General features: G+C 40.2%; 1 protein-coding gene across 1 annotated transcript; it reads right to left on the bottom strand.

Annotated features, from left to right (window-relative positions):
- Positions 1-1473: 1473 nt before the first annotated feature.
- LOC127755383 (very-long-chain 3-oxoacyl-CoA reductase-like protein At1g24470) lies at positions 1474-9793 on the bottom strand. The gene is made up of 3 exons (XM_052281051.1): positions 8873-9793; positions 3736-3805; positions 1474-2168 (listed from the first exon to the last, which is right to left on the bottom strand). Exons 1-3 carry the CDS (start codon positions 9556-9558, stop codon positions 1905-1907), a joined length of 1020 nt encoding a protein of 339 aa, XP_052137011.1. The 5' UTR covers positions 9559-9793; the 3' UTR covers positions 1474-1904.
- Between the last annotated feature and the right edge of the window lie 4180 nt (positions 9794-13973).

Raw genomic sequence — 13973 nt, 5'->3', positions numbered from 1 at the left:
CACTTGCTCATGCAGTTATGGTATACTCCCTCCGTTCTGAAACATAAGACATTTTGGCTGGATGGGATATATCGTAACACTACGAATCTAGACAGGTAACCAAAATCCCTTATATTTTAAAACGAAGGGAGTATTATCTTCACTCTGGCATCAAAAGCTATTGCTTGTTCTTGCAAATGAGATAGACCTGCCAGTTTCTCATGTCAGTTTCTCCTATTTTTAGATGTTGTGTGACTAATTTGTCTATGGCAGTTGCTATGAGTAGCTTCATACTCCTTCTATCCAAAATAAGTGCAGTCGTCACTAGTACAGATCCGGGCATCCTTGATGAGCCATAAGTGTCGGGCTAGTGCGACTCGTTTACTTTAGTGCATTACCTAATGCCTTCACTCGGATGAGTCATTCCTAACAGTTCAAAAAGTATCCCGTTTAAGATATGACTATCGGGGATGACCCCTCACCGATATAAGGTCATCTTTATTGGCTTGTAGTTCTAACACGTCATATATGACTTATAACGGGTCTCAATTATATCCCATCACGGATAAAATGTCATCCGTGACGAGTGTAATGGGATGACCCATTAAAGATGAGAGCACTCATCCGTGATGGGTCTTAATTACCATCCTTCACGGATAACATTATTTGTAAAGGATGGTAGTTACTAACCATCATGGATGAAGAAAAATTTAAATTTTTGAAATTTTCAAATAACCTTAGATAGAGACATACCATATATAAAAGTTATAGATCTCGATGAGATCTATAACTTTAAAGCGGACAATATTTTAATATGAGATAGTTTATATGCCCAAGAATGCATTATAAGTGGCAAGATATATTTTTAAAAGACATAATTTTGAATTTTTACCTTGATCTCGGATGGAGACGTTTCCTATATCAAAGTCAAAGGGTTTGATGAAATATAATTGACAATATTTTCATTTAAGATTGTTTTCATCCCCGAATATGTTTATAAGTGATGTGATCTATTTCCAAAATATTTTTTGAATTTTCCAAACAACCTTGGATGGAGACATATCCTACATTAAAGAGTTGAAAGCGTTGTCATTTGAACTCATCTAGGGTTTCAAATTTTTGTTTCAGATTTGGATAAGAATAGTTAAAAAAAATAGCATCGATGCCTGATCAACATGTGGCCTATAGGTGAGATGGCACGATTGATTTTCATGTGTTAAGAGGTCTTGGGTTTGAATCCCACTTAAGACATGCATGCATATCATTTGAAAAATCATGAATTTTTATCTAGTGATGTGTGACCATGGTTGGAATATCCTAATGATATTTTTAGGGGTTTCTATGCATTAAAATTCAAAAAACATAAATTCTTATCCGTGAAGGTTTGTAATTATGAACTGTCACGAATAACTCTCATCCACGACGGGTCGTAACTACCACCCATTACGGATGAGAGTTATCCATGATGGTCTTTTATTTACACCCGACAAAGATGACTGTTATCGGTGACGGCTGCCAGCCCGACACAAATGAGTTTTCACATCACTAACCAATGATCTATGACCAAGCCACTCACCGACACTGATGTGGATTTCCACCTGACGCAGATGACCAAATCCACACTAGGGCGTGTGGGATGGAGGGAATACTAAGATTCATCATCATATTTTACATTGTTTATTTCTCGATTACACTGAATGGAAAAGTACTAATAATTCCAACTCGCACAAACCAATAAAAAATAGTGCTAGAGGTGCAAACAAAACCACTACCCAAAGTTCAAAACAAACACTAAATGCCATTCCATTATATTCAGCACATAACTCATCGAAGTATATACTACTACCCAAATCCCAGATTGATGTATATACTATTTTGTTCGAATAGATTAACACACACTTCACAAAACCAACATTTATGGCAGTTTAACTGAATCCATGATCGCTCTCACCAAGCAGAACCTTCATCTGATTTCTCTTCCGGATTCCAACCTGGAGACGCCATAGATTCAGAACAGAATCTGGCAGTAGAGATGCAAAGAACCACTGGATCGAGTGGCGCCAGTAGGGGACACATCTTGGCTCATAACCGATGCAGCGGACAGCAGCCTTGGCGTACTCCTCGGGTGATGGTATAAACGGCGAGTTACCCTGGACAGGTGACATCTTTGTGGCGACATATAATGGTATCTGCACAAAAAATTGGTTAGGGCACCACTTGAGATGACAATGGAGAAATATGTGATGTACATATGGGTAGTGGATTTTTTATTTTACGTGATGGGGTAATGAGAGGCACATATTTTCTGGTGTTAATTTGTAGTGCATTTCGATGTCTTCTGAAGAAGAGTAAAACACTCAATCCATTATGTAATATATGTTTGGAAACAAGATATAAGTTTTCTAGAAGTTAAAAGAAATTAAGAATATCGGTAGGTTAATTTTATACTTTTTATAATATTGTAGCAATTTTAGTATTTTATTTTACAATATGTTAAAAATGAGCTATGCAATATTTTCAAAGCCTAAATAATGTGCTCATAACTGCCTTTTATTTTCACCTCGCTCTAGAAATGATCTTTATAAATGTCGAAAACCCATTTTTGCAAAGGCCTCCCACTATTGTATGAAAAAAAATCAGTATCTTTTCAACCGTGCGACACAACCGCACGTTAGAACCCATTTTCATAGGCCGCCTGTAAAAAAATATTTTTAAGCGACCAAGTTAGGACGTTCAACTAAAAGAAAACAAAACGAATCCAGACACCCCAGTTAGGGCCGCTGTCACCGCCACTACCGGGCACCACTGTCATCATCACGCAGTTGATGTCAAGGTCGTCGTCATGCCGTTAAGGCCATGGTCTTCGTCTACTTGGCTCCTCCACCTCCACTCTCAGTAGCCGCAGACGGCAAATCCACCCGTCCGAGGCCGCTACCGATGGATCCACCGCCGCCTACACCACCACACGTGCCGGGAGGTAGAGAGCTAAGAGGAGGGGAAAGTGACAGTAGTGATAGATCCACATCACCCATGGCCACGACCGTCGTCGTCTTCGTGTATCCGCCGCTAACAGCCCCACACTGCTCCAAGCTACCGGATCCGACTGGTGGTGCCAAATCCGCCCCTTCTCACCTCGCCAGATGTAATGCCTTTGGCCCCACCCCTCCCTACCCTTTTGCTGCCGCCATTAGGTCTAGCCGACACAAGATCGTTGGGGCCGGATCTGCCCATCAAGGTGCCAGGCGATAGCGGATCCACCCGTTGTTGCAGTGGCTCCCACCGCTGTCCACCGACCCCGCACTCCTCTGCAGACCTCTTGTGGCAAACCGCCCCTTCTGTTAGGGCCTGCTGGCTGCTCCTTTTGTCGGTCATCAAGGAGAGTAGATAGAGGGAGGAGGGGAGAACAGAAGAGGGACGAGCACTAAGGAGAGGAGTAGACATGACAGAAAAGGACTTAGCGCAAGGAGGAGAATATAGGAGAGGGAGCCGGCATGTGAGAAAATTCATACGTAGGCCGTTTAACAGTCCTGTCTATAAAAATAAACCTTTTATTTTTCACGCAGGCCTCTTCCAGATCTGCCTATGAGAATGAATTTTCGCACGTAGTTCTTTACAAGGCACCTTCGAAATACATAGCTTCTTTTAGCCCGTCCAAAAAGAAAATAAAGGGGTGTTTTATTAAACTTTGAAGCTGAAATAAATGTTCAGGCAATTAACCTTTAGTGAAAAACGTTGTAAAAAGAGAACAAATGTTACCTGGCATTGCACATCCACTCCGTGATGCTTGTATTCAACATGTAGACTTCGAGACAATTGGTCAACATACCTAAAAAAAAAGGGTATTAGAAAAATGGTATCAGAGCAGGTACAATAACAGACTATTAGCTAGCTACAAACATATTTTGAGATAAAAGATGAGAGAGAAGAGCAGCGGGCTACAAATCTGTAGTCAGCTACAGCACGGACTCCAAGACGTAATGTGTGTATGACATGTGGGACATATATTAATAATATAGTAAGCAATATTGTATGAATTAGCTATTAAATCGGCTACAGATGAATTGGAGCTAGTAGTGGGCTATACTATTAAACTTGCTCTCATAAGAAATTTAAGTTAGAGCAGTCATATTAATTACCTAGAGATTAGTACGTACCTAAACTTATATTATCTTGTTTGCCACTATGTATTGAGTAACATTCCCAAATTGTTACGATCCCTCTTATGTGACGCTCATTTGGTATGTGACATGCACATTAAAGTGGCATACCACACGGATATTTCGGTCCCAAATTTTTTTCTTTGTTTTTTCCACACGAACAGAAGGGAAGAAGAGAAGAAAATTAGGAGAAAAAAAGATAAAATAGAATGACTCAACACCGATGTTCCAAATGAGCATCATGTAGGATCTCGAGGCGTCATGACAATTTTAAAAATATATTTTAAAAGTTCATAGATCTGGATGATATACTTAGACAAATCTTATCTCATATATATAGTGAAAGAAGTGAATCAGCTTTCTTGCCCAATGATGTGGCACAACATCAAAACATATTGGCTAAGCATGCATTAATACAAATAGAGCATATGGGAATTAATAAAAAAACACAAACTGACTAAGCATATGGGAATTTATGGATGTTTCTGGTGATTCATCTTGGACACATGATACAAATAGAGAGAGGGGGCAAAAGACAACGAAGAAAAAAAAATCCAGAAGACTTTCTAGTGATTCCTCATGTGAACATATAGTATAACTTAGCTAAATCTATAATTAGTTAGGCCAATGAATATTTTGTAAATAAATTAACTTATGTTAAAACCTTCTAGAAGCTAAGATAAACTAATAAAGCATATATAAAAGTTCTTAAACATGATCAAAATTTGCGCAAAGCGCGACTATATGGTTAGTCATTGATGATATATATGGACAAACAAGTTTAAAGGCCGACAATACACTTTACCCAATATGATATTTAAGTTACTTTGAGATGTGCTTTTCTTCAATTGTTTGTTTTCAGCATTATATTCAAATGATTATTGTTTTCTCTGAAATATCAATGAGAATATACCATCTGGATATATGCATGATTGCTATATTAATTTATTATTTATGTCGTTTCTCAATATATAATTATTGGCCGGTCCTCCATGTTATTCGCCGGGGGAACAAAGCATGAACTTTTCCGTCATATACGAACCGACATTAACGAGCATTCATATGCCATGTGCATTTGGACGGTGATCAATCGTTGGCTTGCACTTATAATGGGAAGTTTGGTTCAACGTTGAAATATGCCATACCACGGCCATATCTTAGACATGACGAGACTAAATAATACGAGGTACTTTTTTATCTCAAAATAACTTCATCTCTTCCTTCACCAATTTAACTCATAAAGACTTAATTTTTAAATAATCAAAATATTAGGACTTGTTAAAGTTGGCGATAAACGTGGTGGGCTTGGACTTGATAAAGTTAAAGACAAAAGTACTGAAAATTAATAAAGTAAAAGATATTTTAATCTTCTAAATCTTATATTGGTAATTGTAACATAGATTAAAAAATAAAGTTAATTTAAAACAGAAATAGCATGAGAATAGCCAGTAGAATTTGTGGCTTAAAAAACTATATACGACGACATACATGTGACACCTAAACAAACAACTGCATCAAAATGTTGCACCAAACCGCTCAACAAATCTTCTCACTGTAGATTTTGCCTTTTTTTAAGAGTGAATTGCACTTAGTTTCACGTTAGACCATCCCTAGTTCAATCTTTCTACTTTCCACTAGCTAAATTTATCATGGTTTTACTTTGTACCGCCTAAACCACTTCGGTTCTAGTACGCTAGCGAAATCCTTCACCTATGAACAGAACATATCATGTTATTTGTCTGAGTATAGGATGGACATAACTAAGAAAAGATTCGGGAGGTCTGAAGCACTACTAGAAAAACGATTTTTAGCAACATTGGCCTTTTATTTTTCCAAGCGGGTATGACCATCAGACCCAAATGTCCGCCTAGAAAAATATAAACTGAGGTGAATTTTCATCATCCGCCTACGAAAATCGATTTATCCAGGTGGACCACTTAAGCGATCCGGCTGCGAAAATACCTTTACTTTTACAGGCAGAATGCTTAAGTGGCCCACTTGGAAAAATCGATTTTCACAAGCGGAACCTTATGTGGTCCGCCTGAGAAAATCATACCTCCACCGAAAAATATCTAAGTCACAGACTCAAGTACTCAATCTTATCTTCAACTCAACCCCGCCCCACCACTCACCCTCTCCTCTCCATCTCGCATCTTATCTTCAACTCAACTCAGCAAGGCCGCGGCAGGGCGTCAGCAGCAGCGTCGGCGTCGACACCAACGAGCGGTGGCGGCTCCGAGAAGGAGCGGTGTGTGCGCGACGAGCGGCGGCGTAGGCTCGTCTCCTCACCGCCTCCGCTGGCCGCTTCCCTCCTCGCCCCCTCTGCTGCCGGCCACTAGGAGCGACGACAACGGCTCTCCTCCTCCGCTGCCGGCTTCCCTCCTCGCCGCCTCCGCCGGCCGCTTCCGCTCCTCGCCCCCTCCGCTGCCGGCCATGACGAACGACGACGACGGCTCGCCTCCTCCACCGCTGGCTTCCCTCCTCGCCGGCTCTGCCACCGATCACGACGGGTGATGACGACGGCTCGCATCCGGCCGCTGGCTCCCCTCCTCGTCGACGCGATGACGACACTGACGGTGCTGACGCGACGATGATGATGACGTCGCCTGTGGAGGCTGGTGGACGGAGGAGACACGGCGGCTCGGCTCCTCCCTCTCCTATGTGGGGGCAATGGCGGACGGAGGAGAGCCGTGGCCGGAAGGTGAGGCCGGTGGCAGCGCTAGTGGGTAGGTTGGTGGTTTTTTTAAAAAAAATTTTCTAAGATGATTTTCGTTGGCGGGCCACGGGCCCGCCTGTGAAAATGGTCTATTTTCGCAGGCGATAGGGTAGCGGCGGTCCTTCCCCCCACCTGCGACACATGTTTTGGGCCGCCTAAAAAAACCTTTTTTCTAGTAGTGAAGTGCAACAACCCTAAATTCAACTATAACCAGTCCAAAGTAAAACTACAACAATAAAAGATCATGCAAATATAATTCACTTTTTTTGTTGTTAAGATCGAAACTTCCTATTAATTAATTGCTTATATGCATGCACCCATATGATGCAGTCTTTTTAAGCATTGATTCTTCTCACATAAAAAAATTAAATCAAATTGGCATTAACATTTAATTTTCTGAGAATCAATCACTTGGCTTTTCAAAAGTATAAATTTGCTACAATTTTGCATCGGTATCTCACAGAACTAAGAGAATAGCAAAGCAATTTTATCACAGAGCCACAGCTACGTACCTTTAGCCCTCTTGATCTATATGATATATGGGTCTTGCATACACCAACATAAATATTGCGTGTGTGTAAGATAAGTAGGCCCAAAAGTTGTCAAACAAATAAAATTTATAGCTTTCAGATATAACCGTACATTATTGTTGTATTTCTCCAAATATTTGTAAAATGTATATATAAAATTATTGTAAATTGGTAATTTTTAATAAAAATATAGTTGCAATCATCTGAAATTTACTTTTTTGAAAACAACTGATAAAGAAAAAAGTAAATCAATTTAACCTTTTATTGCATGCAGTGAAGTTTGGGATGTATACTCTCTCTCTCTCTTTCAAAATAATTAAACCTAGGATAGGTGTGCATTTAACTATTTGCTACTTTTAAAATGTGACAATTAAGAATTTATCATTGGCAGTCTATGACACGTAGGTTCAGTGACAAATATTTAATTGCCACTTGTAAGAGTGGCACATAATTAAATATCTCTAGTACAAAGTATGATATATTCTAGTGCTCTTATATATATTTATAGTAATATGAACCATCACATATCGTATTAGGTTATTATTTTGGTTATTATTTTAGACGAAGGAAGTACTCCACATATTGCATGAATAGTGATAGCACTGCAACGTGCCTTTTGGCGCCTGCCACCACTACATGATACACTTGTGTTGACTTAAGGTGGTGTCATGCCATCCTGCCAATTGATGGGCTATTAATGTAGAACTGTACTCCATACATGCCAGTAGATGGTTGTTTCTAGATGTCAAATTGCACAATTTGTTCCGATGATAGAAAAACATTTAATTAGAGTCAAGTTTCTGCATGGATCAACGAAGTCAAATTACGTTGGGAGTATCTTAAAAAACTGCTACAAGTTTTTTTTTTTGACTGAAAAGTCGAAAAACTTTGAAAGGTAACTATATATTATAATTGTAAGTACACTATAACTTTTTTTAATCAAGCTATATATAACTATGATATAACTTATATTTAGTTGGCTAGCACCATGATCTTACACGTGACGTGTGAAAAGAAATTTGTAGCTACTTTTTTTCTTCATGCATATATAAATCTCGAGGCAATCCGATAGTTACAAATATGAAAGTTCTTAGAGCAAAGAAACTTGCGAAAGTTTTGTAACACTTTTCCTTCTTTTAATTACTCGTCGTTTGTTGTAAGTAAGACATATATCTTTCACTATCACTTTTTTCAAATCCAGGCCATGTAGTTTACCAATAATTGAATTATATATTTAAAGTATTTTCATAAATCTTATTACATTAAATTATATTTGTTTATAGGAGTAGATGGGTTAAAGATTTAAAATGTTTGACTTAGAACAAACGTGAAACGATCAGTAATTTTCTAAGACTTGTTTTAAGAAGGTTAGTTGTTAAGTTGCGCTAATTTTGGTCAGCTTTAGAAATAAATTTAGGATTAAACTAGAAAAAAAATACTTATGAGCATGACACGATAGCTTTGAAGATTGGAAGGATGGATTGACTTACGCTTTGGTCGCTGCGTACACGGCGTAGAGCGGGAACGCCGGCACGACGACGGAGGAGCCGGAGCCGACGTTGACGACGGCGCCCCTCCCCTTCGCCGCCATGGCCGGCACGAGGGCGCGCGCGATCCTCGTCGCCGCCACCACGTTCACCCGCAGCACCGCCTCCCAGACCGCGTCGGGCACCTCGTGGAAGTACGCCGCGCACGGGTACGTCGCGCCGGCGTTGTTCACGAGCAGCCCCACGTCGAGCCCCTCCACGGCCGCCGCCACCCTCGCCACGCCGCGGGACATCTCGCCGCCGCCGACGTCGTCGTCCCCTGGGGCGGCGAGGTCGAACACCACGGTCCTAACCTTGCACGCCGGCGCCGCGGCGCGGACCTCCATGCAGACGCCCGACAGCTTCCCGGGGTTCCGCCCCACGAGCACGAGGTGGAGCCCGCGGCGAGCCAGCTCCAGCGCCACCGCGCGTCCGATGCCGTCGGTGGCGCCGGTGACCACCGCCCACTCGCCGTACCGCCGGCACAGGCCCTTCCCGGGCCGGAGGAACGCGCGGCGGAGCCACGCGAGGAACGTCCCCGCCCACACGACCGCCGCGTGCAGGCCGACGGCGACCAGCGCCACGAACCACATCGGCGTCGCCGGCGCCGGTGCAGCGGCCAGATCTCCGGCCACCACCACGGACTCCATGTTCTTCGCGCCGGCGGCCGAACAGCTTGCTATATCAGGGCATTCGCAACGTTAGCAGCGGTTCTTTTTTATGAGCATGAGCGGAAGCCAAGTGCAAGCATTTGAGAACTGCAACAGTGGAGTGGTGCTTGCGCCTACGCCCTACAGTTGGTAGGTCCGTCAGTAATGGCGAGTGAATGCAAGCAAAGGTGGTGGATGGCTAGCTTTGCCGTGTGGAGAGAAATCTCTCTACATATGCAAGCGCAAGCATATGACATCGCATATGGCAGATTGGCAGCATGGGTGATGATGATGGCTACTCTGGTCCATGGGTAATCAACACGCAACAGAGTACTACTATTGTTGCATGATCAGTACTTTGTACAATGTGTCCTATTTAATGGGAGAGTTTGTTCTATCGTTTTTATCTTCGATCACTACTCCATTATGTTTGTAATATGATACAGTAATTTAATAGAGTAATGTCTCGATCTACGAATATATAGGGGTTTTTTTAGCTTTAATAGTATAATTCTATCATAATTGTCTTTGGCTGTGTTTAGTTCCATGCCGAAATTGGAAGTTTGAAGAAAAAATTAGAAGTTTGTGTGTAGGAAAGTTTTGATGTGATGGAAAAGTTGAAAGTTTGGAGAAAAAGTTAGGAACTAAACCAAGAATTTTTTCCCTAATAGCTTGTTTGATTTGAAGGGGATTGAGAGGGAATAATTTCACACCAAAATAGGTGTGGAATAAGGTGGTGTTTGGATCAGTGACTAAACTTTAGTCCTTGTCATATAGGATATTTGGACACTAATTTAGAGCTTTAAATATAGACTACTTACAAAACTAATTATATAAATGAGAGCTAATTCACGAGATATTTTTTAAGCCTAATTAATCCATAATTAGAGAATGTTTACTGTAACATCACATAGGCTAATCATGGATTAATTAAACTCAATAGATTCGTCGTCCAGGGTTATGGAATGAGTTTTTTTTATTGGTCTATATTTAATACTTCTAATTAATGTACAAACATCCGATGTGATAGGGACTAAAATTTTTTACCCCCATCCAAACACCCCCTAAATCCCTTCCAATTAATCCCTCCCTCAAGGGGATTAACCGAACAAGGTCTAAGCGTGAAGAAATTCAAGATGATACATTACACATAGATGCAATACTAAAGGTACATGTACCAAAAAGATTTATAATTTTCGATGATATTTTTAGTGGATGTATAACGTGTGTACATGCACAGGTTTATGTGCATAGTATATATCCCCAGTTAGATATATTAAACATTATAGTACACTTCCAGAAGATATAACGGTGTGATGATTAATCATCCGTCTTACTACACAATATAAATGATCAATTTTTTTTTGACATAAAACTTTATAAAAATGATCAGCTTACTACAAGAGTAATCGCGTGATCACACTGGTCCTAGGTGAAGCAAGGACTAGCTGTGAATTTATAGCTGAGCTATAGCATATATACGAAAACAGTACCTACATTATTTTGTGGTCCTCCTTAACCCAGATGTGCACTATGACCACACCCTCCATTGGTTATTGGAGAATAAATACTGGTTGTTTACGGAGACTAATAAAATGACAGCGTACTAAACGGTAATATATAGTCTTACCATAAAAACATATGTAGAATTAATTTGAAAATGCATTCTTTACTTCATTTTTTTCTTTATTTAATTTGGTATTCAAGTCGAAGAAGAAATACAAGAATTCTATAATTACTTTTTTCTTTTTTTTGCGGGTTATAATTACTTTTTTCAATGAAACATCCTAGCGTTTACTCAAAGAGCTACACCCAATTATTACATAAGTCACACAGAAAGTTCACAATAGCATAAACGAAGCTAAGCAAACACAAACTAATAGACACCAATAGAAGAAAAAGATCCCCTAACTACTAAAGAATTCTATAATTACTAAAGAATTTTTTCATTGCAATAGTTTATTCAGTTAATATATAGTTATTTTGTTATGGAAAAATAGATAGCTAATCTAATATATTAATTAATTTTTTTGGGAGGTTGATAGTTCATTTGTTGGAGAAGAGTTGATTATTCTCTTTATCATTTCATTTATCATTTCACCATTGATCATCTAGAGTACTCCGTTGGGGATAGAAATTCCATAATGAAGTACAAGTCATAAGCAAAGCAATTATATTTCATTACTATGATAGAATATGAGTTTAAATAAATTGTATCTGTGCAGAATCTTTTCAAATAGATACTAAACTCCTTTTATTCATATTTGTTCATGGATAGCAAAGCAATTTAAATTAGTACAGAAAACCAGACTAATTGTTACGGCTAAAAATAAACACTACCAAGGATCTCCCCTGGTAGATGATGATTCTTGTTAGAAACCATCATTGCTGTAAAATCAACATGGAACTAATTATCTGACCTAAAATTAGAGTGACATGGTCGCTCATACTATCTCCATCCTATAAAAATCTGGATACACATATGTTCAGATTCATTGTAATAATTTATTGTACTATAATGTGTTACATCCCGTCCCAAATTCTTTTTTTTGAAACGGAGGGAGTACGTGGAAATATGTGGAATGTACCGACATGCCAATGTCCACCATGTAAGGGCCAGGTTGTAGTTGGGTCAGAGGATCTTATTCCGAATCACCAATCCAAATGCTATTGGATGAGGAGTCTTTATCGGATGGCGGCGAAGAATTTATTTCTTCAGCGGTTGATATAGTGCACGGTGAGTTCAACAATGGTGAAGTTCAAAAGGTGGTGGATATGTTTTAGGTCATACAGTAATTAATCGGGAAAATTTGACTGGTCATTGGAGATTGTATAATGATTATTTTTCCAAGGAACCTACATACCTTGATGTTCAGTTTAGACGCAGGTTTGTAGCCGTGCCTTTTGTTTTGTCAATCTTTGTTTGCAAAATTGATATAGACGAGAATTATTATTGTTAATTACTGTGCAGGTTTAGAATGAGACAACCTCTCTTTTTACGCATAATGAATGCTATTGAAGCACATAATGAATATTTTGTGCAGAAGAGAAATGCGGCTGGTATCCTTGGACTGTCATGTTTACAAAAGGTAACAACAGTATCACGCATGTTATGTTATGAAATAGCAGCAGATGCAATTCATGAGTATGTTCGTATTGGAGGTAGTACCGTTATTGAGAGTTTTAAAAGGTTTGTGGTGGCTGTTGACGAAGTTTATGGAGAGAAGTATATGAGAACACCAAACGAGAATGACAAAGCTAGATTACTTGCTCAGGGGGGAGAAAGAGGGCTCCCAGGAAAGTTGGGTTCTTTAGATTGTTTGCATTGGTAGTGGAAGAACTACTCGACCGCATGGCAAGGCTAGTATATAAAGAGAAAGAGTAAGTTCCTACTTTAGTTTTAGAAGCCGTTGCCTCACATGACCGATGGATTTGGTATGCGTTCTTCGGTTCACCTAATTCTCACAATGATATTAATGTCCTTCCACGGTTGCCATTGTTTGCAAAGCTAGCTTAAGAGCACGCTCCTAAAGTTAATTTTAGTATCAAAGGGCATGACTATGGGTTACTATCTTACATATGGTATTTATCCTTCATGGGCAACACTTGTGAAGAGCATGAAGCTACCACAAGGAAATAAGAGGAAATATTTTACCAAAGCACAAGAAGCTGCTAAGGACATTGAACAACCATTTGGAGTGCTTCAAGCTCACTTTGCTATTACCCGTGGACCCCCTCGTTTTTGGAGGAGGGGGTGATTGTTGGACCCAATTTTTATTTTGGTATTCCTAATTCAGATTTTTGGGGAATCAAATATTGGGTAGTTGATGGGCATGCTCTAATTGCCCCCAATTAATTTGGAATTTGGGCATCGGATTGGGGGGGATTTGGTCGGGAAAGAAGCTAGGTTTTCGGGAGAGAGAGGAGGCCGGCGGCTGGAGGTCAGGGACGATCAGCGTGTGGGTCCCACCTACCAGCGCACACGTTGCCGCGCGCGTGCATGCAGCGCCCGTGAGGGGCACGTGAGGCACGCATGTGTCACGCCCGGAAATTCCCGAATAGAATTTCAAGCAGAATGTGACCGGCCAGGTACACAAATGACAATGTTGTCATCAATGGTTGCAGTCTATCAGCAAAAACTATACAAAGAATTTTTACAAACAAATTCATGAGGGAGATCAGCCTGAAGTCATTAGGGGATTAAGGACTAGGCTTCTTTGGGACCAAAGTTTTGTAAGAATATTTGATTGCAGATAAGTTAACGGTACTTCCCCAGAAATCAGCACAAAGTCTACAGAAGTCTTGAGCAATTATTCCCTAGCAAGATTTAAAAAAACACCCATCGAAGCCATCTGGTTCAGGAGCTTTGTCACCAGGCATTTTTTTCACAGTCTCATCAATCTCCTTAGTGGTTA

The sequence above is a fragment of the Oryza glaberrima genome, chromosome 11 (genome assembly GCF_000147395.1).
Source record: "Oryza glaberrima chromosome 11, OglaRS2, whole genome shotgun sequence".
In the NCBI taxonomy this organism is placed as follows: domain Eukaryota; kingdom Viridiplantae; phylum Streptophyta; class Magnoliopsida; order Poales; family Poaceae; genus Oryza; species Oryza glaberrima.
This window is presented reverse-complemented; position numbering and strand designations above follow the sequence as displayed.

What these genes read in the sequence shown, in the direction of transcription:
- LOC127755383 (XM_052281051.1), bottom strand. Translation starts at nt 9,558, where the DNA reads ATGGAGTCCGTGGTGGTGGCCGGAGATCTGGCCGCTGCACCGGCGCCG. An exon ending in GTGTACGCAGCGACCAAAGC is followed by an intron (nt 3,806 to 8,872) that starts GTAAGTCAATCC and finishes CTTTTTTTTTAG; the next exon opens with GTATGTTGACCAATTGTCTC. An exon ending in GAGTGGATGTGCAATGCCAG is followed by an intron (nt 2,169 to 3,735) that starts GTAACATTTGTT and finishes TTTTTTGTGCAG; the next exon opens with ATACCATTATATGTCGCCAC.